This window comes from Lactuca serriola, chromosome 5, assembly GCF_051521515.1.
Source record: "Lactuca serriola cultivar US96UC23 chromosome 5, Lser_US96UC23_V15, whole genome shotgun sequence".
Classification (NCBI taxonomy): domain Eukaryota; kingdom Viridiplantae; phylum Streptophyta; class Magnoliopsida; order Asterales; family Asteraceae; genus Lactuca; species Lactuca serriola.
The window spans coordinates 175285130-175310736 of NC_136412.1; the positions used below are offsets into that span (position 1 = coordinate 175285130).

The window sequence follows — 25607 nt, forward strand, 5'->3', positions numbered from 1 at the left end:
GATGATAGTTGTGAATCTTGTTTGCTTGGTAAAATGACAAAGTCACCTTTTACTGGCACTTGTGCTAGGGGTGAAGGTTTGTTGGACCTCATACACATGGATGTGTGTGGACCCTTCAGAACCGCCACAAGAGATGCTAATCGGTTCTATGTGACTTTTACTGATGATTTTAGTAGATATGGATATGTCTACCTAATCAAGCATAAGTCAAAAACCTTTGAGAAATTCAAAGAGTTTAAGCAAGAAGTGGAGAATCAGATGGGCAGGAACATTAAGATGCTTCGATCCGATCGTGGTGGTGAGTATCTTAGTACTGAGTTCCTTGACTATCTTAAGGAATGTGGGATTATCTCACAATTGACACCTCCTAGGACACCACAGTTGAATGGTGTAGCTGAGAGGCGCAATCGGACCTTGTTGGACATGGTTTGTTCAATGATGAGTCAAGCTTCACTACCAATCTCATTTTGGGGGTATGACTTAGAGACTATCGCCCATATCCTTAATCTAGTCCCTACAAAGAAGGTTGCCAAAACACCTCACGAGATGTGGACTGGAAAAGTTCCCAATCTAGGCCACATCAAGATTTGGGGTTGCGAGGATTTCGTGAGACACGAGACTCACGATAAGCTTGAACCTCGAAGCGAAAGGTGTATTTTCATCGGCTATCCACAGAAATCCTTTGGCTACATCTTCTACAGACCCAGTAATAATGTGGTCTTTGTAGCAAGAAGAGGATTCTTTCGAGAGAGAATTCATGAGTCAAGGAGACAGTGGGAGGCAAATTGACCTTGAGGAACTTCAAGATTCAAGTGATGAAGGAACCTCAAACCATAGCCCTCAACCTGAGGAGGAAACTCCTGTTGAGCCAACTGAAGAATCTGTACCTCTCAGGCGTTCCACCAGAGCTAGGAATGCACCTGAGCATTATTATGGTTTCCATATTACTGCAGAAGGTGAGACACTTATTAGTGATAACACACTGGTAAATCTAGATGAGCCTAACAGCTACACGGAAGCCATGGCAGGCCCTGAGGCTGCTAAATGGAAAGAGGCTATGGATAGCGAGATACAGTCCATGTATGACAATCAAGTTTGGAACTTGGTTGACAATGTACCTGATCGTAAGATAGTTGGGTGCAAATGGATCTTCAAGAAGAAGACCGATATGGATGGTAATGTACACACTTATAAGGCACGACTGGTTGCAAAGGGTTATTCTCAAACTCCGGGAGTTGATTATGATGAGACCTTTTCACCAGTGGCCAAGATTAAATCTATTAGGGTTCTGTTAGCCATTGCTGCATTTCATGAATATGAAATATGGAAAATGGATGTCAAAACCGCTTTCCTTAATGGAAAGTTGGTTGAAGATGTTTACATGGTTCAACCAGAGGGTTTTGTCAGTACAGAGTACCCCAATAGAGTGTGTAAACTCGAGAAATCCATTTATGGATTGAAACAGGCACCTCGCAGATGGAATCTTTGCTTTGATGAGAAAGACAAAGAATTTTGCTTTTCAAGGAGTAAAGATGAATCTTGTGTCTATATCAAGGCTAGTGGGAGCATAGTCAGCTTTTTGGTACGGTATGTGGATGACATACTACTCATAAGAAATGACATCCCAACCCTGCAGGAAGTAAAGTCCTGGCTTGGGAAGTGTTTCGCTATGAAGGACCTTGGTGAAGCTGCCTATATTCTAGGGATAAGGATTTTGAGAAACAAGAGTAAAAGACTAATTGGACTTAGTCAAAGCACCTATGTGGACAAAGTGTTGAAAAGATTCAACATGCATAACTCCAAGAAGGGTGAGTTGCCCATCCAGAGTAACACCATATTGAGTAAGACACAAAGCCCTAGTACTGAGGCTGAGATAGCATAAATGAGTCGAATACCTTATGCTTCATCTGTAGGATCGATCATGTATGTTATGACGTGTACTCGACCTGATGTAGCCTTTGCTTTGAGCATGGTTAGCAGGTATTATGGGAACCCTGGTCAGGCACACTGGACTGCGGTAAAGAATATCCTCAAGTACCTACGAAGGACTAAGGACTGGGTCCTTACCCTTGGTGGGAGTGATGACTTGAGAGTTGTAGGCTATAGTGATGCTAGCTTTCAGACTGACATGGATAATTTCCGCTCTCAGTCGGGCTGGGTCTTTACCCTAAATGGAGGGGCAATTACTTGGAAAAGTTCCAAGCAAGAGACAGTGGTTGATTCCACTTGTGAATCAGAGTATATAGCAGCAAACGAGGCAGCAAAGGAGGCTATATGGCTAAAGAACTTCATCGGAGACCTTGGAGTTGTACCAACTATAAAGGAGCCAATGGAGATTTTATGTGACAACAATAGTGCGGTTGCCTTAGCCAAGGAACCAAGAGATCATGGAAGATCCAGACACATTGACAGAAAATATCACTTCATCAGACATCGAATAGAAAAAGGAATCCTTGTGGCAAAGAGGGTATCATCGGATGAGAACCCAACAGATCCCCTCACGAAGGGACTGACTCGGGCTAAGCATCTCCAGCATGCTTGGAGCATAGGGCTGAAGGATGATATTAGTTTTAGTAGTTAGATAATCTTGAAATTTGTAAAATTTAATTCACATTTGATGATAAATAAAAGCTGTTATTTATGAGTAAAGTGTTGCTATCACTTGTCAATCGTTTACTATATTTCTTTTGCATGTTTTGACTTCCAGAATAATTATGTTTGATATATCATATTATTCGAACCTCCACAGTCGTTCATATGTCGGAAGTAGGTATGAATCAAGACTGTCATGATTGGTTGCAGAGGTCTAAGATGTTGGACATGGCTACAACAATCATGAGTGCTCATAAGTTCTGAGCATTGGACTCAACCCACGCTCACTAGAATCACTTCATGGAATTTATCTCGAGTGATCGTGAGACGGTAATATCATATAAGTCATCAAACCTAGAGATATGATTTGTTACCTATGAGTTGGTTATGTATTGATTGTACGAAAACGCATTGGTAACTCGATGTTATAAAACGTACCTTTGTGTGTAATTCAACAAGTAGTAGAGCAAACATATGATTCGAAGTTTATCTGTTCCTTCTAGGATTAGAAGCGATATCTGGGCCCCTCGATGATTTTGTTTTGACCTATGTACCGGGCCCGGTCAGAACTAAATTGATGTGTTCAGTTAAGTTCTATGTCAAACAAATCAAAAATCGGGAAACAAATGTTGGACAATAAGCAAGACCATGTTCCATATATTTGTCCGGCTGATATCTAGAACAGAGGATTATATGATCACTTATCTAAAATGGCGTGTTCTAGTTCAACAGAGTTTAAAGAGCTACGATTGTTGATCGGTTCCTGAAGTCATACTTGCAACTATAATATTAGACTTATCCAAGTGGGAGACTGTTAGATATAGTGTCTAAGTCCATAACTATATTTGGTATGTACTTGACCCGACCCGGCATGGTCCATTTGGGTTGCACTTCACCCGAACAATTTATGGATAATCTTTTGAGAATAGTATAAGCTATGATTTATTAATATATTATAAGTTCTAATATATTAATATAAGATCATATTATTTAATTAGTATTGATCTATAATTAATCTAGGATTAATTTAGAGATCAAAAGTATTACTAATTAAATACGGGCTCCTATATTTATATAGTGTGGACTAATGCTTATTTGGAATGGGCTAGGCTTGCTTGGAAAGTCCATGGATACTCTATGGAGCTTTAACCCATGGATCTCATGGAAATGAAGATACATGGGTATTAGGGTTTACATGGATGTAACCCTAATCCACCACACTATATAAAGGAGGTTTTGGTTCTTGAAATCACACTAGCTGTGGTGAGTAAAGTAAAGGGCCGATTTCAAGATAGTTGTGACTATTGTCTCAAGGTTCCAAAGTTTTGTGGTGATTTGTGATTTCCATTTGAGGCATCCACACTATTAGTGCTAGGCTCTAGAACCCCAAGCAATCAACTACAACTACAAGGTAAGTAATTTTACTAGCTTTAGTTGATTCAAGTTCCCCATGCCATGCTAGATAGGATAAGAACCTTGGAAAATAATTATTTGCATCTATCTTAGTCAAACATAGATCCAAGGTTTATTAGAGTTGCATGTACACTTAGGAAGTGTTAGAATGCTCAAAACCTATTCAGTGTGATCAATTTGAGGCGTCACACTTGGGGCACTAGGCACTCAAGCTTCATGAAGACATTCTACATCAAAGAGGTATGTAATTCTTACTTGTTATATTCATATGAATCAATGTTATTATGCTAGTTAGGATGAATACCTTGGAAAGTTCATATTTACATGTATAATAGAGAAAACATAGATCCAAGGTATTTAGGGTTTCATGTACACTAAGGAGTGTTAGAATGCTCAAAACCCAACACACATACCATACAGTATCACATAAACAACTATTGGGCCTTGCCCACTGCATCGAACCAAAGTCCAGAAACTGTATCGGACCGAAGTCCAGAAACTGCATCAGACCGAAGTCCTGAACTACCCAGGGCCTTGCCCTCTGCATCGGACCGAAGTCCGGAACTAACTGGGACCGGGTCCCATGCATCGGACCGAAGTCCGGAATTAACTGCATCGGACCGAAATCCGGAACTGACTGGGACCGTGTCCCCTGCATCGGACCGAAGTCCGGAAACTGACTGAGCATGACATAGAATAAACATATCAACTAGCATAGGCACATATACTGCATACTGCATCGGACCGAAGTCCGGAACACATAGCACAAAGACATGCTTGAATCATAAAGACATCAAGCACACTGAACTACTGCATCAGACCAAAGTCCGGATCTACTGCTAACTAGACGGGTCGGCATTGTGGCCGTAGATCCGTTCTTAATGGAAGGAAACTCACCTCATAACGCTGGCTTCCGAGATGCTAAATCTGAAACTGCCTGACTGCTGCTCCGGAACTCCCCGGCTACAAACCCCATAAACACTAAATCAGATACCGATAACTGAACTGAGGGTATAATGACCATTTTACCCCTGATCAAAGTTAAAGTCCTTAGCCAAGGTCAACAGTCCATGTTGACCTTAACTCACTGAGTACCCGAGGCTACTCGTCGAGTTCCTTGAAACTCCCTCCCACTCGCCGAGTCACCGGGGTGACTCGCCGAGTTCTTACGACTTTCGATCGAAACCTTAAGGCCACTCGTCGGGTTTCCTTCTAACAACACGACGGATACACACGTATTCCTAACTTGGGGAAAACTCATCTGACTCGCCGAGTTGTTCATACAACTCGTCGAGTCTATGGCAATCTTCATCGGAGCCGCCGAGTTGCTCATCCAACTCGTCAAGTCCACGACTATCTTCATATGACTCGTCGAGTCAACCTTGCGACTCGCTGAGTCCATTCAGTCCCCTTTTCCATACAGACTTGTTTTGAGCCATGCAGCGGCTCCAAATCATAGATCCAAGCTTCTAGGGCATGCTTTTCACGTAAAGTTGCAAACTTTACGTGCATGCATGGCTATAAAGGCTCTAAATGCCTAATTTAAGTTCTTCATGGAGCTTCATGCTCAAGAGGGACCTCAATCATGACTAAGACTGCAACTTTATGCTTCTAGAATCCAAGGGGGGTCCAGATCTAAAGTTACAACTTCATATCTAGCCCATAACTCATCTTATCAACTTAACATTCCATAAAAGAAACCCTAGAACTCAACCAATAGAAGAGATCTACAAGGAAATGGCGATTTGGGTACCTCTAGAAGATAATAGCTGAGATAAGTGTTGATTCCCACACTCTACTTGCTCCAATCTCCTTCTCCTCCAAGTCTTCTGCCTCCAAAGATCATCTTTTCTAGCTTCAACACACAAAGGGGCACACACACACGGATTAGGGTCTTACAGAGCTCTCTAGAACTGTAAAGAGGCACAAAGGGGGTTGAGGTTCCTTTAAATAGGGTGTAAAACCCCGAGATTTAGGGTTTCATCTGCCAGCTCCTACTCGCCGAGTCCCAATATGGACTCGTCGAGTAGGTCACTTATCACGCGATCCCACCTCGTTGCTACTCGACGAGTAGGGCAACCAACTCGTCGAGTAGGCCTTAATCCAAGAAATCTTATTTAAACCATACCTGAGGATCGGGGCATTACAAATGTTTTCCATGATTGCCAAGAGCTTATCGAGCATAATGTCATCCCACTCCATTAAGCCTAAAAAATACGGCGGGTGAAAAGTAAATATTATCTTGTTAATTATAATTATACTAAGAAAAGTATATTTTTTCATTTCATAGATGTCATCTGCATAGTTGTAACAATAAGAGTTTTTTTGTAGATAACATGTGTCATTTTACATATGTCATCTGTGAAATAGTCATATATTTTTTTAAACAGAACATTAACCTCATATATGACATCATTTTTCTAAATGACATCAATATTTTTGCAAGATGTTATCTACGGAATTGATGACTATTTTTACAAGCCTTCTATTTTTTATTAAATCTTCAAAATTTATAAATATTTGTTTAATTTATCTTTTTCTCTAATATATATATATATATACACACACACACACACACACACACATAGAATGTCACTTCTTTGTACCATATTCATTTGAAATTAATATAACTCTTAAAATCCTTTATTAATAATATTTTATTTTTGTGATGTACATGAAGAGTGAATAAATTCTCGATGCTTTTTTCATAGATTCTGACGGAATCATCGACACCAATCTTTTTCAGAGCATACACGTCTTCATGGACGGGTGTTTCAATACAGACATATTTTGATTTTTTCGAAAGGAACCCATCGATGATCAGATCCTGAAACACGACGATGTAAAACATCAAACATTTTTGAACCTTTGGCGTGGCGACGGAGACAGGGTTGAGGGTTACCGACGAAGAAGAGTTAAGGCGTCATGTGACGACGATGACCAGGTTTTGATTTGAAGAGAAGAAACATAAATACTAGCAGGAGTAGAATCTGGCGAAGGTATGGTTAGCTTCATCGAGGTTTGAGCAATGAGTGTTGAAGGAAAGAAGCAAATGGAAAACAAACTGAATGAAAAATTAGTGATGGAAATAATTCATTTCAGATGAGTTTTTGTAGGAAAATTCATGGGGAATCGTTCTTCATTAGTGAAATTGATTTTACTTTAGGTTTAGAGATACTTTGGATATATATATATATATATATATATATATATATATATATATAGAGAGAGAGAGAGAGAGAGAGAGAAAAGATATGTTTTTTATTTATGTTATAAAAAATTATAAAAATAAAATAGAAAAGATATTTTTTTAAATATTTTAATCAGAAAATTATTTAAATAAAAAAATACTGAAAGAATAAAAGTAAAGGCAAAATCATCCTTATAAAAAGTTCAAAACAAGTTGGACCAAATTGACAACAAAATGAAAGGTTTGGACCTCCGGTGGTAGTCCAAACCTTTTTGGACCAAAGTGACAACTTTCAACTAACCACATAGACAATTCTTGCAGTTTGGTCAAATTATTATGACAAATTACAAAAATGGTCCACGTGGGTTTTAAAATTATGTGATTTTGGTTTAAAAGGGTTAGTGATGCATCAGTGATGGGGATTTCGGATCTTTTAGTGATTTTGGTCCCTATAGACTTAAAAAGATGATTATATCCTTTTTATTTAATTTTTATTATTTTTATTTATGTTATTGTTTTTACTAATTAACATTAAAAAAAGACACTCTCTCTCAAGAAACCCGTTGTCAGCCTCCATCATCGAACAAAGTCATTGACATCACAAGACATCGCCACCTTCCCCACCGTTGTTGGCCACCTATGTAAACGTACCTCCCCGTCCCCTCTATCTTGTCATTAACGAGAGAACACCTCACCACTTCTCCTACCCTCGCCATCCTTCTTTTGTAGATATGGAGAACTACTATCTTTAATCCGTCGTTGGAACTAGGGTTTTACAGAGTTGTTGTAGCCAGAGAAAATGAAAGGGATTTCATCTATAGGTAAAGGACAAAACCACATGTTTTAGCCCGAAACAACATCACCATTGAGATAACCCTTTGAAATAATCTTATGGGGCTTCAAGAAAAATTGATTCTAAAAATCGGTTTCATATGAATGTATTTATATCATTTATGGGTTTAGGCAGTGTTCTAAAACTCCCCGATCGGCCTCTTACTGAACTGAGCAGTGTTGTAAAACCCGATCAACTCGGTGATTAATATATATATATATATATATATATATATATATATATATATATATATATATATATATATATATATATATATACTTAACGGTTTATTATTTAACACACACATGTGATTATTAGTACATATATATCTTAAAATTTCAGTAATTATTCATGAAGCGAGACCATTATATATTTTTCAGTTTTTGTGTATTCACATGTATCTAATTTTGTTATATATTTCAATCAACTTAAGATTTTAATTTATGATTTTAACATATATAAGTTCTCTAAAAATATTTCTATATGAATTACCGAATTCGAGTACTCCCAAGTACTATTGAGTACTCGCTACTCGGTAGTCAACCGAACAAGTACTGATTAACAAGTTCTACCACCTTGGGTTTAGGATTAACAGAATTAACGAAATAGATAGTGACGTTGAATCAAATCGTAGCTAAAATCATCCCATAAATAGAATCTGAAATCGTGTGTGCCTTGTGTTCTTGGAGAAAATCCCTAGCCACGACCAATGCGACTGGATCTTCTTGTGCCCAGATGGAGTAGACGAACTTAAGTATGAGATGAAGTAACAATGATGACTAAGGCTCTGAGAGCGTTTCCTGTGGTGGCGAGACAGGATGCACAAACGATGGGTTGGATTTTCTTTTTAGGAGAGATATGGAAATAGAGAAGGGTAGGGGTGAAATTTTCTTTTTGATTTTTTTGAAAGTTAAGATGCCTTAAAAGAATAATAAAAGAAATAAAAAAATTAAAAATGAATTATTAAAGGGGCATATTAGTAAATTTAGGTTGAGCGTGGACCAAAACCTAAAAAAAATTGTCAAAAATAAGGATCAAAACCACACAAGATATTTAAAATTGGACTACTCATGCATCATCAAATTTTTTTATACCCAAACCAAATAATTTTGACAATAAAAAGAACTATTTTTATAATTTTGAAAATTATTATTATAGTTAATATCAATGGTGTATAATCATTTCCAACGATGTATATTTGTCAAAATTTTGAGATGATAATTTCAAATCTGCAAACACACCATTCGCATAGTATATATTATTAAAATCATTTTTTTTCTTTTCTTTTATCATCATGGTGATATAAATCCTCATGCTTTTTAACATATAACATAATATTTAATTTATTAACATAAATATATTATTAAATATAAAAAATTATATAACTATTATTAAGTTGTTTAAATAATGAATATAATATATTTATTTTATCAATTTAAATATGTTAAATAAAAGGGAAATCTACAAAAAAAAGTCGTAAATTTTTGGGAAAATTTTTAATAAAGTCATAATTTTTTTTTTTGAAAAGAAAAGTTATATTATTTTGAGAAAATCATATAATATGTCATTTGCCGGTCAAATATAAAAACAAAATTTTTCGTTAATTTAAGCAAAATGTTAAATAATCGGAACTTTTATGTTCAAAAATAAAAACTTTTAGGATTTTATTGAAACTTTTTTCAAAAATTTGGGACTTTTCTATAGATTTCCCTAAATAAAAAGCTAAATAAAAATATCTAATAAACTTAAAAAATAGTCATTTTTTAAATAGAAAAAATGGTTATTGGTTTAAATATAATACTTAAACAGTCATATATCAAATTAACTAAAAATTTCAAAAATTAATGTTTGTAATAACTGATTTTTTAAACAAGTGGTTCTAAATTAATTAACAATAATAATTGTTAAAAGTTAAATAAAATTATAAATTGTATTGTATTACCTTACAACAATTGTTAATACATGATCGACACTAAAATAGTAAAAAAATGATTTCTAAATTAATTAATTATAATATTAAAACTAAATATAATAAAAAAAACATATTTAGTTTATTCACATACAAATCATAATAAAACCCATCAAAAGTTATGATTTTAATAAAACATTATTTTATAATATTATTAAAAATAATCACAATTTTATATATCAATTTGATACATGAATCAAAATTTCATAATTAAAATGACTAACATAACTATTTTGAATTTCTATAATTAATTAATTACTAAAATCTAACTATATATTCATTCCGTTCCAAAATGATACTTCATATTTTTTTTTGGTTTGTTTCAAAATAACAGTCTATCTCTAAAAATAAATAATATTTTTATCAAAATACCTTCATTATTATTTAACCAACTAAGCATTTAATGAAATAAAGACAAAACTGTCATTTTATTATATAAAATTAATGATGATTAATGTTTTTTTTTTTAATTTGTATATTTTTTTGTATTTTTAATAAAATTCAATTTTATAAAATGGTAGGTAAAATCTTTAAAATTTTCTTTAAAAGCTTTTATCAAACCTTGGTTTTCCAGCTCGGCCGTCTCTCTCTCTCTCTCTCTCTCTCTCTCTCTCTCTCTCTCTCTCTCTCTCTCTCTCTCTCTCTCTCTCTCTCTCTCTCTCTCTCTCTCTCTCTCTCTCTCTCTCTCTCTCTCTCCTTTGGCAAACAACGGCGCGGACAAATCTTAAACCAAAACAGCTCTTTCTCTTTCTCTCTCTCGAAAAGCACGTTTCCCCCAAAGGCACATCAGTTTTGAAATTTCAGTACACAAAAGGAAATAAATAGGGGGGAGCTTGAAGAAGGTGAACAAACCGAGAAACTTACCTATAAATAATACGTATACCGATTTTGCACAACTTGTGTGTTTGTGTAAAGATTCAAAGTGGTTTTCTTTATTTGCCTCAAAAGATTGGATCACGCACAAGTTTTTCTCGGTTGGCTGTTTTTAAAGAACTTGTGTATTTATGTTGCACTGAAATTGATTGATGTGGAAGTGAGAGCGATAGATGAAGACTTCGTGTTGAATATATATTTCTTCAGGAATTATAACAAGTGTTCTATTCGGGAGATTGATTTTGATTTCTGTATGTTTGTTGATTCTCTAAAGATCTGATCTGAAGAAAAGAGAAATCCGTGTTTTAATGGCGGTGTTCCTTGATGTGTTCTTGCAAGGTAAAGGTAAAGCTCGTTTTCTCCGTCATACATTGTTGATTTTTCGATTGATTTCATGTGGGTTTTTCTGAAATTGAGTCATTTCTTTAACCCTTTTACTTAATTTGGTTATCAACTATTCATTCCGATTTCTCTCTTTCTTCTTTATCGTGTGTTGATACTCGACGAACAGTCAAATTTCATTGAGCTGATACAGTACGTAGATGAACGGTTAGATTTGTGTCCTGCTGATTAAATTTTATTTGATCTTCTGATTCTTCTGAAAAGGGTTCTGATTGATTTAAGTTTCTGCAATCTGTTGAATAGCAAGTTGGGAACATGCATGAATGTCATTCAAGTGGGGTTTACTGTCATATTATTTTATCAATTCCCTTTCTTTCTATTTTTTTAATAACCAATTTATGATTTTTCTTTTTCTACAGGATTATGTTGATCCTATAAACCTGCAGCTCGTGATGTCAAATTCGTTCAATTAACAAACAAAAAAGATTCAAAATTTCAAACCCTTATCAATACATGGATTGAAGAATCAATTCGACGGATGCAATGTCGAAAACATTAGCATCTCTCGGGTTGATTTCATTGCTTCTGGTCGGCGTTCTTGCCGTCGATGACGACGGGTCTGAAAACGGATTCGGAGGGTGTAATTGCGAAGTGGAAGGGTTCTTCGGGTACAGAAACATCATGGAAACACAAAGAGTAAGCGATTTCTTAATCGCAGTTGCTTATTTCTCAATTCCAATCGAGCTTCTATACTTCGTAAGCTGTTCAAACGTCCCCTTCAAATGGGTTCTCTTTCAATTCATCGCCTTCATCGTTCTCTGTGGAATGACCCATTTGTTAAACGGGTGGACCTACGAACCACACCCGTTTCAGCTCATGCTTGCTCTCACCATTTTCAAGTTCCTTACAGCTTTGGTTTCCTTCGCAACCGCCATAACTTTAGTCACTCTCATCCCTTTGCTTCTGAAAGTGAAAGTTCGAGAGTTTATGTTGAGGAAAAAAACATGGGATCTGGGTGTAGAAATGGGTATGATCAAGAAACAAAAAGAAGCCGGGTGGCATGTTCGTATGCTGACACAAGAAATCCGAAAATCACTCGATCGACACACGATTCTCTACACCACTCTCGATAAATTATCGGAAATTTTGGATTTACAGAATTGCGCGATTTGGATGCCGGATAATACGAAAACGGTGATGAATCTAACCCATCAGCTGAAAGGGGGGCAATCGTCGACGATTATTCCGATTCAAAATCCCGAAGTTCAAGAAATTAAACAGAGCGAAGTGGTGAAGCTTTTGGACCATGAATCAGAGCTCGGAACCCTAAGTAGTGGAGGGTCAGAACCACCTGGAGCGGTGGCGGCAATTCGTATGCCGATGCTTAGGGTTTCCGATTTCAAAGGTGGGACCCCTGAAATGATTCAAGCATGTTACGCGATTCTTGTTTTGGTTCTTCCCGGAGGTCAAATTCGATCTTGGACTGGTCCGGAGCTCGAGATAGTCAAAGTCGTGGCTGACCAGGTGGCGGTGGCTCTTTCCCATGCGGCGGTGCTTGAAGAATCTCAGCTCATGAGAGACAAATTAGCAGAACAAAATAGAGCTTTACAACAAGCTAAACATGACGCCATGAGAGCTAGTCAAGCAAGGAACTTGTTCCAAACTGTAATGAGCAAAAGTTTGAGAAAACCTATGCATTCAATCGTAGGTTTGCTTTCCCTTATACAAGATGATAATCTAATGAACCAACAAAAGGTTCTTATCGATTCAATGGTGAAAACTAGCAATGTACTTTCAATGTTGATCGATGATGTCATGGATGATTCATCGAAAGAAAGATTCCCATTAGAAATGAGGTCCTTTCGGCTTCATTCTTTGATAAAAGAAGCTGCACATCTTGCAAAGTGTTTGTGTGTTTATAAAGGGTATGAATTTATAATGGATGTTGATAAATCTTTACCGGATAATGTTATGGGAGATGAGAGGCGGGTTTTTCAGGTGATTTTGCATATGGTTGGGAATCTTTTGAATCGGGGGAATGGTGGAGGGGGAATGGTGTTGAGAATATTGAAAGAGAGTGGAAGTTATGGGAGGAATGATCAACGGTGGGCGAGTTGGAGATCGAATTCGGGTGATGGTTATGTCAGTGTGAAGTTTGAAATCGGGATCAATGATCATGATACGAAATTGGAACGGTCATTTGCTGATGAGAGAATTCGTAGCGGTGGAGTTGAGCAAAGTTTGAGCTTTGGAATGTGTCGAAAGCTTGTCGAGGTTTGTTCTTTTCTTTTCTTTTGTGTTCCTATTTTGTTTGTCACAACATGACTAGACATGACAGAACATACATGTTGTACTGCATTTTGCGTGTATTGGACTGAGACTAAAACTTAAGACAGAAACTTTCCATTTTTTGTAGACGCAAAAATTTTGAACATGATGGGATACAAAAATGCAATTTTTAACCCATTAACATATTTCTATGCCAAACTTCATCTAGTCTTAGGAGCGTTGGACTATGACTGAAACTGATATAATCGGATAAAATTGCAATTTTTTGCGCTATCCAAAAAGGTACAAAAGATGTGAATACCCTTATCATTGAAAATAGCCCTAGAACATTAGTCTAGTTCTATCTTTTTCACGGGATTGTATTAGACTAGCTATTTTGGAGGATAAGGATGAGGAGGACATTTGCGTCTTTTCCACAAAGTTGAAGAACAATGTTACATGATTTGTGTTTTTTCTTAATTGTTTTAAGCAGATGATGCAAGGAAAGATTTGGGTAGTTCCAAATCCGGTCGGATTCGATCAAGCAATGTCACTCATTCTCCGATTCCAACTCCGACCATCGATCGTAATCGGAATCTCCGAAGCCGGGGAATCATCAGACCACAACCCGCTATCCAACTCTATATTCCGGAACCTTCAAGTCCTGCTAGCAGACGAAGATGACATGAACCGAGCCGTCACCCGTAAACAACTCGAAAAACTCGGCTGCATTGTGTCAACTGTCGCCAGTGGTTCCGACTGCATCATGGCACTAAACCAACCCGTATCATCGTACCAAATCATACTTTTGGATCTTCATATGTCCGATGTTGATGGGTTTGAGGTGGCAGCAAGAATCCGGAAGTCTCGCAGCCGGAATTGGCCATTGATTGTGGCTTTAACAGCCAGTGGTGATGCAGATGTGTGGGAAAGATGCTTGCAGATGGGAATTAATGGAGTTATTCAAAAACCGGTGGTTTTACAGGGAATCTCTGATGAACTCAGGAGGGTGATGGTCCATGCCAACAAAGTCCATTGACTTTAGTCAAAGTCAAACTGTTGAACTAACAAATCTAACCAAGAATAGTGAGGGCTTTTTTTTTTTTTTTTTTCTTCTTCTTTTGGATTTGTTTAAATTGCAGGCTTATTTAGTATAATATATATTTATATACAATACACCATGAAAAACGTGTGCAACTTGTTGAAGGGTCGCTGTAAAGGTTACTTAAAATGTAGATTCAATCGTCGGTTTGGAAGGTGTGTTGAATAAAAAAAGAAAGACATGTTTGGTCATATGGTTATAATACTAATAATAATATTTTAATAATTATTATGGGAAGAGGAATCATGATTCATGCATGAATATGAAGAGTACGTATGGGTGATATAAGTTTGAAGGAGACAAAAGCGACCACCACATTTGAAAAATTGAAAAATAGTCGATATCGGATTCAAGGCTACCTTCAATGTACAAAGGTGTGGTTGTCACTTTTCTTACACGTCAACATAAATGATATCTTTTGTTTTTATGGTCATTGTCAATTTAAGGTGGGATTCATTGCATTATTTGACTCATCTCGATGCTTTTATTTTGGACTATGAATCCCCTTGGAAGAGACAAACTAAAAGTTTAACTTATACCGATTTTTATATTATTTTTCAACAAGGGAGGGAATGAACACACGGTTAATGACATATTATCAATACAATTATTTTCCTTATTGTTATTATCTTTGTAATTTTTCTATGTTAGATTTCCTTTTTGTAACCATCATCCTCTATTTTTTTTGCCACTTGTCACATTTTAATTCAATTTCTTAAATGTTATTTTGTATTTATTTTGAATTAATTTTTTTTCCACATTTCATTTTATGAATTTTTCTATTCTATTAAATTTCATATAATATTTTAATGTAATAAGTACAATAAATATAGTAACAAATAAATATCAATTTCATTAATAAACTTATCTTTTAATTTTAAAATTCTCAAAATTAAAGCTCTTTAATTTCTTTTAATTATTTGTTTAAATTTAAAAGATAAAACTTTTTAATTATAATAATTCATTATTTTTCTTATTATTATTATTTTTTAATTTAAAGTTCACAAATATTTTGACATTTATATTTAGCTTTTAAAAAAAAATTAACCCATGTAATACATGAGTCTCACACCTAGTAATCATAATATAGTTTGAATGTGATATGGCTATCTCCGAGTCATTCACGTCGTTGATATTTTATGATCATAATTATAATTTTAACATATTATTTATATTTATTAAGCTATTTTAACACACACACACACACACACACACACACACACACATATATATATATATATATATATATATATATATATATATATATATATATATATATATAGGGTCCGGTTCCAGTGATGACACTTTTCGGTGAGGACTAATGAGGACTAGGGCTGTCAAAATTGTACCACGGAAAACCAACAAACATGCTACCAGCCAAACCAAGAAAGTTGGTAGCCAATATATTTGGTAGCCAACATGTTTGGTTGGTAATACCGTATCAATTGAACAATCTCAGTACGGTAATGATACAAATGTTTGAATATCATGATAATACCGTACCAACCAATTCATATATATATATATATATATATATATATATATATATATATATATATATATATATATATATATATATATATATATATATATAAACGAAATCGTAAATTTCAATTGTTAATTGTGTTTAGTGTTTATATTTTTAAGAATGTTATATAAGTTATTTTGTCACATTAGTTAATAGTTTTTACCACGTTAAATCACAAAATTAAAGCATTACTTTAGCGTTACTTTCAATAGAATTCTTTTGTAAATTAAGAACCGCGTAACAAATTTCTTTAATAAACGTCTAAATTACCCGATGTATTTGTTTATTTTAAAATCTTACAATGGACTATTAAAAGAAGTCGGTATATACCATTACCAATTTGTACCAACCAAACTTGTTGTTAGCCAAATATATTGGTACCAAGTATACTTGGTACGGTACCGGTAACAAACTTTTTATACCAATTATAATTGGTACGGTACACGGTTTAAAGAAAAACGAATTGGTACCGTACCAATTCCATCCCTAATGATGTGTAACAACGCAAATTTTCAAACAAAATTTTCATTTAAAATAAAGTGATTTTACTCAACCAATAACATTTATTCCGTGTTTCATATCAAATACATATATAAAATCCCCAAGATCTCAAATAGCAGCAGTGTGTATGCATCATGCCGGCGCCTTCCCACGGTCCTCGCTAGTACCTGAAACACATACATAACAACTTGTAAGCATAAATGCTTAGTGAGTTCCCTAGTATACGACTTACACATATACGCCTTTCCAGGCCCTGACCTTCCGGTCCACAATACATTGCCTTCCGGCCCGTAACGTAATCGCCTTCCGGCCCGTAACATATTGCCTTCCGGCCCGTAACATATTGCCTTCCGGCCCGTAACATATTGCCTTCCGGCCCATAACATTTACATAACATAATACATTTAATCTAGCACACATAGCACATATATCATACATCATACCTGACCTTTCTATCACATAACATATCGCCATCCGGCCCATAAACATACATAACATGCATAGCATCCACCTTTCTATTTATAGCATAAATAACACATATCATATCCGACCTTCCGGTCACACAGTCAAACCCTTCCGGGTGTAGTATAGTGAGAAGACTCACCTCGTGGTAATGAAAACTATCAACTCTTGAAACCACTCGCACTCGATCCGCCGACCCGCAGACTCCCTATAATACCATATACCCTTATTAATACTCTTATCATCCAAGACAACTGACCCTAAGAAATCACATGCAGGTCAACTCTGGTCAACGGTCAACTTGACCGGACTCGTCGAGTGCAAAGGCGACTCGACGAGTCTAGACGTCCTCCCCAACTTTCCCTGTTGTTCCCTTTCTACTCGTCGAGTATCCCTCTTGACTCGACGAGATCCTCGTGGAAGAATCGCGGGGCCACCCCGACTCCACTCGCCGAGTCTGAAGAACAACTCGGCGAGTCCCAGACAATCTTCAAGCTACTCGCCGAGTCTGTTCATTGGACTCGGCGAGTCCATGCCATGCAGTCGATCAAACTGCTTCCTGAAATACGTATGGTCCCGAAATACACAATCATGGGACCTTCTGGACCTCTAAACATCCTATTACTGGGTTACAAACGTTTGGGTAACAATATAATAATCCATCTAATCACCAAATGGGTTTCATAAACCCTAAATTCGTGCACACCTCAATATAGCAGAAATGATCCGAAATATTACCTGAATAACACCCTCTCTGTGTCCCCAAACCTCAGAACTCGATCCCCTTGATATTCCTTTGGCCAAAACTCTTCTTCTTCTTGCCTAACAAATTCTTCAAGGTCCCAATAGCCTTCACTCCTGCTCTAGATGTCCACAAACGCTTAGGGTTCTTCTCAATCGGCCAAAAGACGGACAATGACGGCATATGGGACGTTATATACGATCCAAAACCAAACGGCTAGGGTTTCTGCTGAACAGCGTCGACTCGCCGAGTCCATATCTGGACTCGTCGAGTCCAGTCGCGAACCCGCGACCAAGTCTGCGGTCCTACTCGGCGAGTCTGGCTCCAACTCGCCGAGTCCCTTCCTAAAATGCCCCCAAAAATAGCTTTAAAGCAATACCTGAAATTCCGGGCTGTTACAACTCTCCCCCACTAGAACTAGACTTCGCCCTCGAAGTCTCACTCTGCGAATAACTCCGGATGCTGCACCCGCATCTCACGTTCCGGCTCCCAAGTCATCTCCGATCCCTTCCGGTGTTGCCACTGAACCAACACCAGAGGTACCTCCTTGTTTCGCAGAACCTTGATCTTCCGATCCCTGATAGCTACTGGTCTCTCGGCGTAATTCAGACTCGCATCCACCTGAATATCCTCTAACGGAACCACTGCCGATTCATCGGCTATACACTTCCTCAACTGTGATACGTGAAAGGTATTGTGAATCTGACCCAACTCTGCTGGCAACTCTAGCCGATAAGCTACCCGACCTACTCTTGCAATTACCCGAAATGGACCTATGAACCGGGGTCCCAACTTGCCCCTCTTTCTGAACCGGATCACTCCTTTCCAAGGAGAGACCTTCAGGAGAACGAAGTCGCCAACCTGAAATCCAAGCTCGGACCGGCGTCTGTCCGCATAACTCTTCTGTCGGCTCTGGGCGGTCAATAACCTCTGCCTAACCTACTGAATCTGCTCTGTCGTTTGGAGTACGATCTATGTACTGCCCATCACTCTCTGTCCCACCTCTCCCCAGCAAATGGGAGTCCGACACCTCCTACCATACAACAACTCAAAAGGTGGCATACCAATGCTCGAATGATGGCTGTTGTTGTAGGAAAACTCAGCCAAGGGTAAATGCGCATCCCAGCTACCCCCGAAGTCTAACACACACGCTCTAAGCATGTCCTCCAATGTCTGAATCGTCCGCTCGCTCTGACCGTCTGTCTGGGGATGGTATGCGGTACTAAAATGCAGTTTAGTACCCAGCTCCTCATAGAATTTCTTCCAGAACCTGGAAGTGAAACGTACATCACGGTCTGAAACAATCGAGATTGGCACTCCATGCCGAGATACCACTTCTCTCACATATAACTCCGCCAACTTCTCCGCTGATGAACTCTCACTAATGGCCAGGAAGTGAGCGCTCTTCGTCAATCTATCCACAATCACCCAAATTGCATCGACTCCCCTGGCAGTCCTCGGCAATTTGGTGATGAAATCCATAGTGATCTGTTCCCACTTCCACTCAGGAATCTCCAAGGGCTGCAACTTACCATGCGGTCTCTGGTGCTCGGCCTTAACCCTACGGCAGGTCAAACACCTCTCAACGAACCAAGCAACGTCTCTCTTCATACAAGGCCACCAATATTCCTTCCTCAAATCCAAATACATCTTTTTAGCACCGGGATGGATCGAGAATTTCGATCTATGAGCCTCCTCCATCAAAGTAGCACGCGTACCGCCCACGAATGGTACCCAAATCCGACCCTGAAACGTCAGAAGTCCTCGTCCATCCTTAACGAACTCTGAAATTAACCCAACGACCCGCTCTTTCTTCTGCATCTCGGATCTCACAACCTCGGCCTGCGCCCCACGAATAGCATCCAATACCGGAGTCATCACCGTCAGTCTCAGGCATACATCTCGCAACGGAGTGCTCTCCGCCCTACGACTCAATGCATCGGCTACCACATTAGCCTTGCCTGGGTGGTATAGGATCTCACAGTCATAATCCTTAACCACGTCCAACCATCTCCTCTGACGCATATTTAGGTTCGGTTGATCCATCAAATACTTCAAACTCTTATGGTCCGTGTATATAGTACAACGAACCCCATACAGGTAGTGACGCCAAATCTTGAGAGCGAACACTACTGCCCCCAACTCCAAGTCATGCGTGGGATATCTCGCCTCGTGAGGCTTTAATTGCCTCGATGCATAAGCTATCACATGACCCCTCTGCATCAACACTGCACCCAGTCCCGAAATCGATGCGTCGCAATATACAACAAAATCTTCCATCCCTTCCGGGAGGGCTAATACCGGGGCTTCACACAGTCTCTGGCGTAGTGTCTCGAAGGAAGTCTGTTGCTCGGGTCACCATGAGAATGTAACACCCTTCCGGGTCAATCTGGTGAGCGGTACTGCGATCTTGGAGAAGTCCCTAATAAACCTCCGATAGTACCCCGCCAACCCAAGGAAACTCCTGATCTCGGAAGGTGACTTCGGTGCTTCCCAACTCATCACTGCTTCCACCTTGGCCGGATCGACCAATATCCCTGACTGATTAACAACATGTCCAAGAAATTGGACCTCCCGCAACCAGAAGTCACATTTGGAGAATTTTGCATATAGCTTCTCCGACCTCAGTACCTCGAGGACCTCTCTCAAATGTCCCTCATGCTGCTCTCTAGTTCGCGAATACACTAGGATGTCGTCGATAAATACAATCACAGACCGATCCAGCATCGGCCTGCATACCCTGTTCATGAGGTCCATGAACACTGCCGGGGCATTGGTGAGCCCGAAAGGCATCACCACGAACTCATAATGCCCATACCGCGTCCTGAATGCTGTCTTCTGAACGTCCTCATCCCGTACTCTTACCTGATGGTACCCTGATCTCAAATCGATCTTGGAAAACCAAGATGCCCCTTGCAACTGATCGAATAGATCATCGATCCTCGGTAACGGATAGCGGTTCTTGACCGTCACCTTGTTCAACTCCCGGTAATCAATACACATCCAGTGTGAACCATCCTTCTTCTTGACGAATAGAATCGGTGCTCCCCACGGCGAGCTACTCGGCCGAATAAATCCCTTCCCCAGCAACTCCTGGAGTTGCGACGACAACTCTTGCATCTCTGGAGGTGCAAGACGATAAGGCACCTTCGCAATAGGCGCAGCCCCCGGAATCAGATCGATACCAAACTCCACTTGCCTCGCAGGAGGTACTCCCGGCAACTCCTCGGGAAAAACATCTGGAAACTCACGCACCACTGGAACCTCTTCCACTGTCCTCGGTCTCTCGGAAGCCTCCCGCGTATCCATCACATACGCCACAAAACCTTTACATCCCTGCTGTAGGCATTGCCTCGCCCTAGCGGCCGAACAAAAAGCTGATCCTGAACGGGTACCCTCGCCGTATACTGTAAGAACTCCCCCACTAGGGTCTCGTATAGTCACCAGCTGGCGCTCACAGTCGATGACAGCGCTGAATCGGCTCAACCAGTCCATGCCCACGATGACACAGACATCCCCCATCGCAATAGGAATTAGGTCAATCGGAAACGCAACCCCGGAAATCTCTAGTACGCATCCCCGAAGAACCTCCGTGGCAAAAACCACCCTCTCGGCTGCTATAGAAACGCTCAGAGGCCGACTTAACGGCTCACGACTAATGCTGATATGCTGACTAAAAGCTAAAGATACAAAGGATCTACTCGCACCCGAATCAAATAACACTAGAGCAGGCATAGAGTTCACAAGAAAAGTACCTACACATACATTAACATAAGCATAACATTTCGACTTTAAAGTAAATATGTGAATTACAGCATACCTGCCACAACATCGGGCGCAGCGCGGACCTCCTCCGCAGTCAGCTGAAAGGCTCTCCCGCGAGCCCTCGGGGCCTCGACCTTCGCCGGTCGGGTCTCAGTAGTCCTGGTAGTCGGTGTAGATCCTTGACGAAGCTGCGGGCACTCGGCCTTCCGATGGCCTGTCTGGTTGCAGTGAAAGCAAACCATAAACCCCTTAGGGCAATCCCTGGCAATGTGTCCTTCCTTACCACACTTGTAACAACCACCAGCTCGACACGCCCCCTCATGACTCTTGCCGCACTTTCCGCAAGTGCGGCCCTTCGGACCTCCCATCCTCGAATCAGCGGACTTGATCCGCTTGGCTGCCGGCTGAGACTGAGCCGGCTGCCGATCCACCTGCCGAGACTCGGTCTCCTCCCTGGCCTGAGTCTCCAACTCGATCTCGCGCTTCCTGGCGTTCGCCTGAAGCTCAGTGAAAGTACGATAGGTGGAGTTTGACACAAACTCCCGGATATCCCTCCTCAAAACGCCTAAATACCGGCTCATCCGTGACTGCTCCGAAGACACCAGCTCTGGGCAGAACATCGCCCTCTCGTGAAACTTCCGTGTGACCACCGCCACGGAATCAGTACCCTGCTTAAGGGTCAAGAACTCCTGAATCAACCGTTCCCTCTCCACTGGGGGAACATACTCGTCCCTGAACATCTCAGTAAACCTCTCCCATGTCACCGCTGTAACCTCCGCCAGAGTGAAGTTCGCCGTTACGAACATCCACCAATCCTTCGCTCCCAGACGGAGCTGGTTCAAGGCGAACCGTACCCTCAGATGCTCCGGGCATGAGCAAGTGTAGAAGCATCCCTCAATGTCGGCGATCCACCTCATCGCAGCAATCGGGTCCTGCGTCCCATCGAACTCAGGGGGTTTCGTGTTGCTGAATTCCCGGAACAACAACGAATCGCCCCCCTGCGGCCTGGCAGCGGCCACAGCTGCGGTAGCGGCAGCGGCTGCAACATCAGTCAGTGCGGCGTACCGCTCCTCGAACGTCTCCATCAATGTGGTCTTAATAGACCCAAACATCTCCGGGATCTCAGCCCGGATCGCTGCAGCTACCTCCTCCTGGATCATCTGACGAATATCCTCGTCACTCACGGTGCTCGAACTCGCCCCATGACGTGTGATAACCATGATGTCTCTGAAATACAACATAAAATTATCAGAGACTCCATCAAGTACTATTGTACTTGATAACGCAACCCTACTCAGTCTTCGATATCCAGGGATTCTTACTTGGGTCTTCCACCGACCCGGTGTCTTCGGTAGTATGGACCCAATACTACCGACCACACCGTATCAGTATTCGTCCCAAATCTTCCTCCCCAAACCCCGAATAGTGAGTACTCTACCTCTAGTATGCACTATCTACCTGCACGCTATCGGATATCTCATATAAGCAACTCCCTAGACTAAGGCATCACAAAACAGGCCATTCTAGTCCTATCATGAATACCTAGTCTTCTAGCATGCATAACAATTCATAATTTAGTGCATAACATAACATTGTAAGGTATTCTGGGGATCTTTACCGTTCGGGCGCTGGCTGATCGTACACACTGCTCCGTTCTTGTTTACGCCTTTACCACTTATAAAAATTTACGTCTTTATTATTTTTAAAAGATTTTTTTTTCCTCAAATCCTCGGTTTGAGTTCAGTTACACCCGAAGGTACACCCGAATCCCTCAAACAAAGGCTCTGATACCAATTGTAACAACGCAAATTTTCAAACAAAATTTTCATTTAAAATAAAGTGATTTTACTCAACCAATAACATTTATTCCGTGTTTCATATCAAATACATATATAAAATCCCCAAGATCTCAAATAGCAGCAGTGTGTATGCATCATGCCGACGCCTTCCCACGGTCCTCGCTAGTACCTGAAACACATACATAACAACTTGTAAGCATAAATGCTTAGTGAGTTCCCCAGTATACGACTTACACATATACGCCTTTCCAGGCCCTAACCTTCCGGTCCACAATACATTGCCTTCCGGCCCGTAACGTAATCGCCTTCCGGCCCGTAACATATTGCCTTCCGGCCCGTAACATATTGCCTTCCGGCCCATAACATTTACATAACATAATACATTTAATCTAGCACACATAGCACATATATCATACATCATACCTGACCTTTCTATCACATAACATATCGCCATCCGGCCCATAAACATACATAACATGCATAGCATCCACCTTTCTATTTATAGCATAAATAACACATATCATATCCGACCTTCCGGTCACACAGTCAAACCCTTCCGGGTGTAGTATAGTGAGAAGACTCACCTCGTGGTAATGAAAACTATCAACTCTTGAAACCACTCGCACTCGATCCGCCGACCCGCAGACTCCCTATAATACCATATACCCTTATTAATACTCTTATCATCCAAGACAACTGACCCTAAGAAATCACATGCAGGTCAACTCTGGTCAACGGTCAACTTGACCGGACTCGTCGAGTGCAAAGGCGACTCGACGAGTCTAGACGTCCTCCCCAACTTTCCCTGTTGTTCCCTTTCTACTCGTCGAGTATCCCTCTTGACTCGACGAGATCCTCGTGGAAGAATCGCGGGGCCACCCCGACTCCACTCGCCGAGTCTGAAGAACAACTCGGCGAGTCCCAGACAATCTTCAAGCTACTCGCCGAGTCTGTTCATTGGACTCGGCGAGTCCATGCCATGCAGTCGATCAAACTGCTTCCTGAAATACGTATGGTCCCGAAATACACAATCATGGGACCTTCTGGACCTCTAAACATCCTATTACTGGGTTACAAACGTTTGGGTAACAATATAATAATCCATCTAATCACCAAATGGGTTTCATAAACCCTAAATTCGTGCACACCTCAATATAGCAGAAATGATTCGAAATATTACCTGAATAACACCCTCTCTGTGTCCCCAAACCTCAGAACTCGATCCCCTTGATATTCCTTTGGCCAAAACTCTTCTTCTTCTTGCCTAACAAATTCTTCAAGGTCCCAATAGCCTTCACTCCTGCTCTAGATGTCCACAAACGCTTAGGGTTCTTCTCAATCGGCCAAAAGACGGACAATGACGGCATATGGGATGTTATATACGATCCAAAACCAAACGGCTAGGGTTTCTGCTGAACAGCGTCGACTCGCCGAGTCCATATCTGGACTCGTCGAGTCCAGTCGCGAACCCGCGACCAAGTCTGCGGTCCTACTCGGCGAGTCTGGCTCCAACTCGCCGAGTCCCTTCCTAAAATGCCCCCAAAAATAGCTTTAAAGCAATACCTGAAATTCCGGGCTGTTACATGATGACACCTTAAAAAATTGAAAAAAAATACAAATCATAAAATCGAACATAGTACTATATTGGAGACGAAAAAATTAGAATTATAGATCATTAAAATTGAATCATGGATCATAAAAATGATCCATGATTCAATTTTAATGATCCATAATTTTTTTTCTCTCTCCAATATAGTACTATGCTCGATTTTATGATTTGTATTCTTTTTTAATTTTTTTAAAGTGTCCTTACGAGTCTTCACTGAAAAAGAGTCCTCACATGATCAGGATTCTTTCTCTCTCTCTCTCTCTCTCTCTGTATATATATATATATATATATATATATATATATATATATATATATATATATATATATATATATATATATATATATATATAGAGAGAGAGAGAGAGAGTTAGGCTCAACTATTTTAACTAATTATTGTGCGGATATCGTATCCTATGAGAATGATAAATAAAATATGTTGTTTGATAATATAAATATGTTCATTCTTACATAACTATTGTCATTAACACACATTGTCACTAATTAAATCGTCTATAAGGTTATTATACACTTATTATTATTATTTTCATTTCTGTCAAAATGTTGTTGTCAGAATGTTTTATTGGGTTGTATTCTGTCAGAATGAAAATAAGTGAAAAACA

The 25607-nt window shown here is 39.7% G+C and overlaps 1 protein-coding gene across 4 annotated transcripts; it reads left to right on the forward strand.

Annotated features, from left to right (window-relative positions):
* Window positions 1-10676: 10676 nt before the first annotated feature.
* Window positions 10677-14772, forward strand: ETR2 (Signal transduction histidine kinase, hybrid-type, ethylene sensor). 4 transcript variants are annotated; one of them, XM_079001334.1, is made up of 4 exons: window positions 10677-11214; window positions 11381-11545; window positions 11631-13485; window positions 13973-14772. In XM_079001334.1, exons 3-4 carry the CDS (start codon window positions 11755-11757, stop codon window positions 14516-14518), a joined length of 2277 nt encoding a protein of 758 aa, XP_078857460.1. In that variant the 5' UTR covers window positions 10677-11214; window positions 11381-11545; window positions 11631-11754; the 3' UTR covers window positions 14519-14772. The 4 variants fall into 4 exon arrangements, with proteins under 4 accessions (XP_078857460.1, XP_078857461.1, XP_078857459.1 ...); XM_079001335.1 differs by having other exon boundaries at window positions 11476-11545; XM_079001333.1 differs by lacking the exon at window positions 11381-11545.
* Window positions 14773-25607: the final 10835 nt, after the last annotated feature.

Excerpts from the sequence above, each read along its gene's own strand:
- ETR2 (XM_079001334.1), top strand. The coding sequence starts at position 11,755 with ATGTCGAAAACATTAGCATCTCTCGGGTTGATTTCATTGCTTCTGGTC. Across the intron at positions 13,486-13,972 it reads TGTGTCGAAAGCTTGTCGAG|ATGATGCAAGGAAAGATTTG; the intron begins GTTTGTTCTTTT and ends TGTTTTAAGCAG.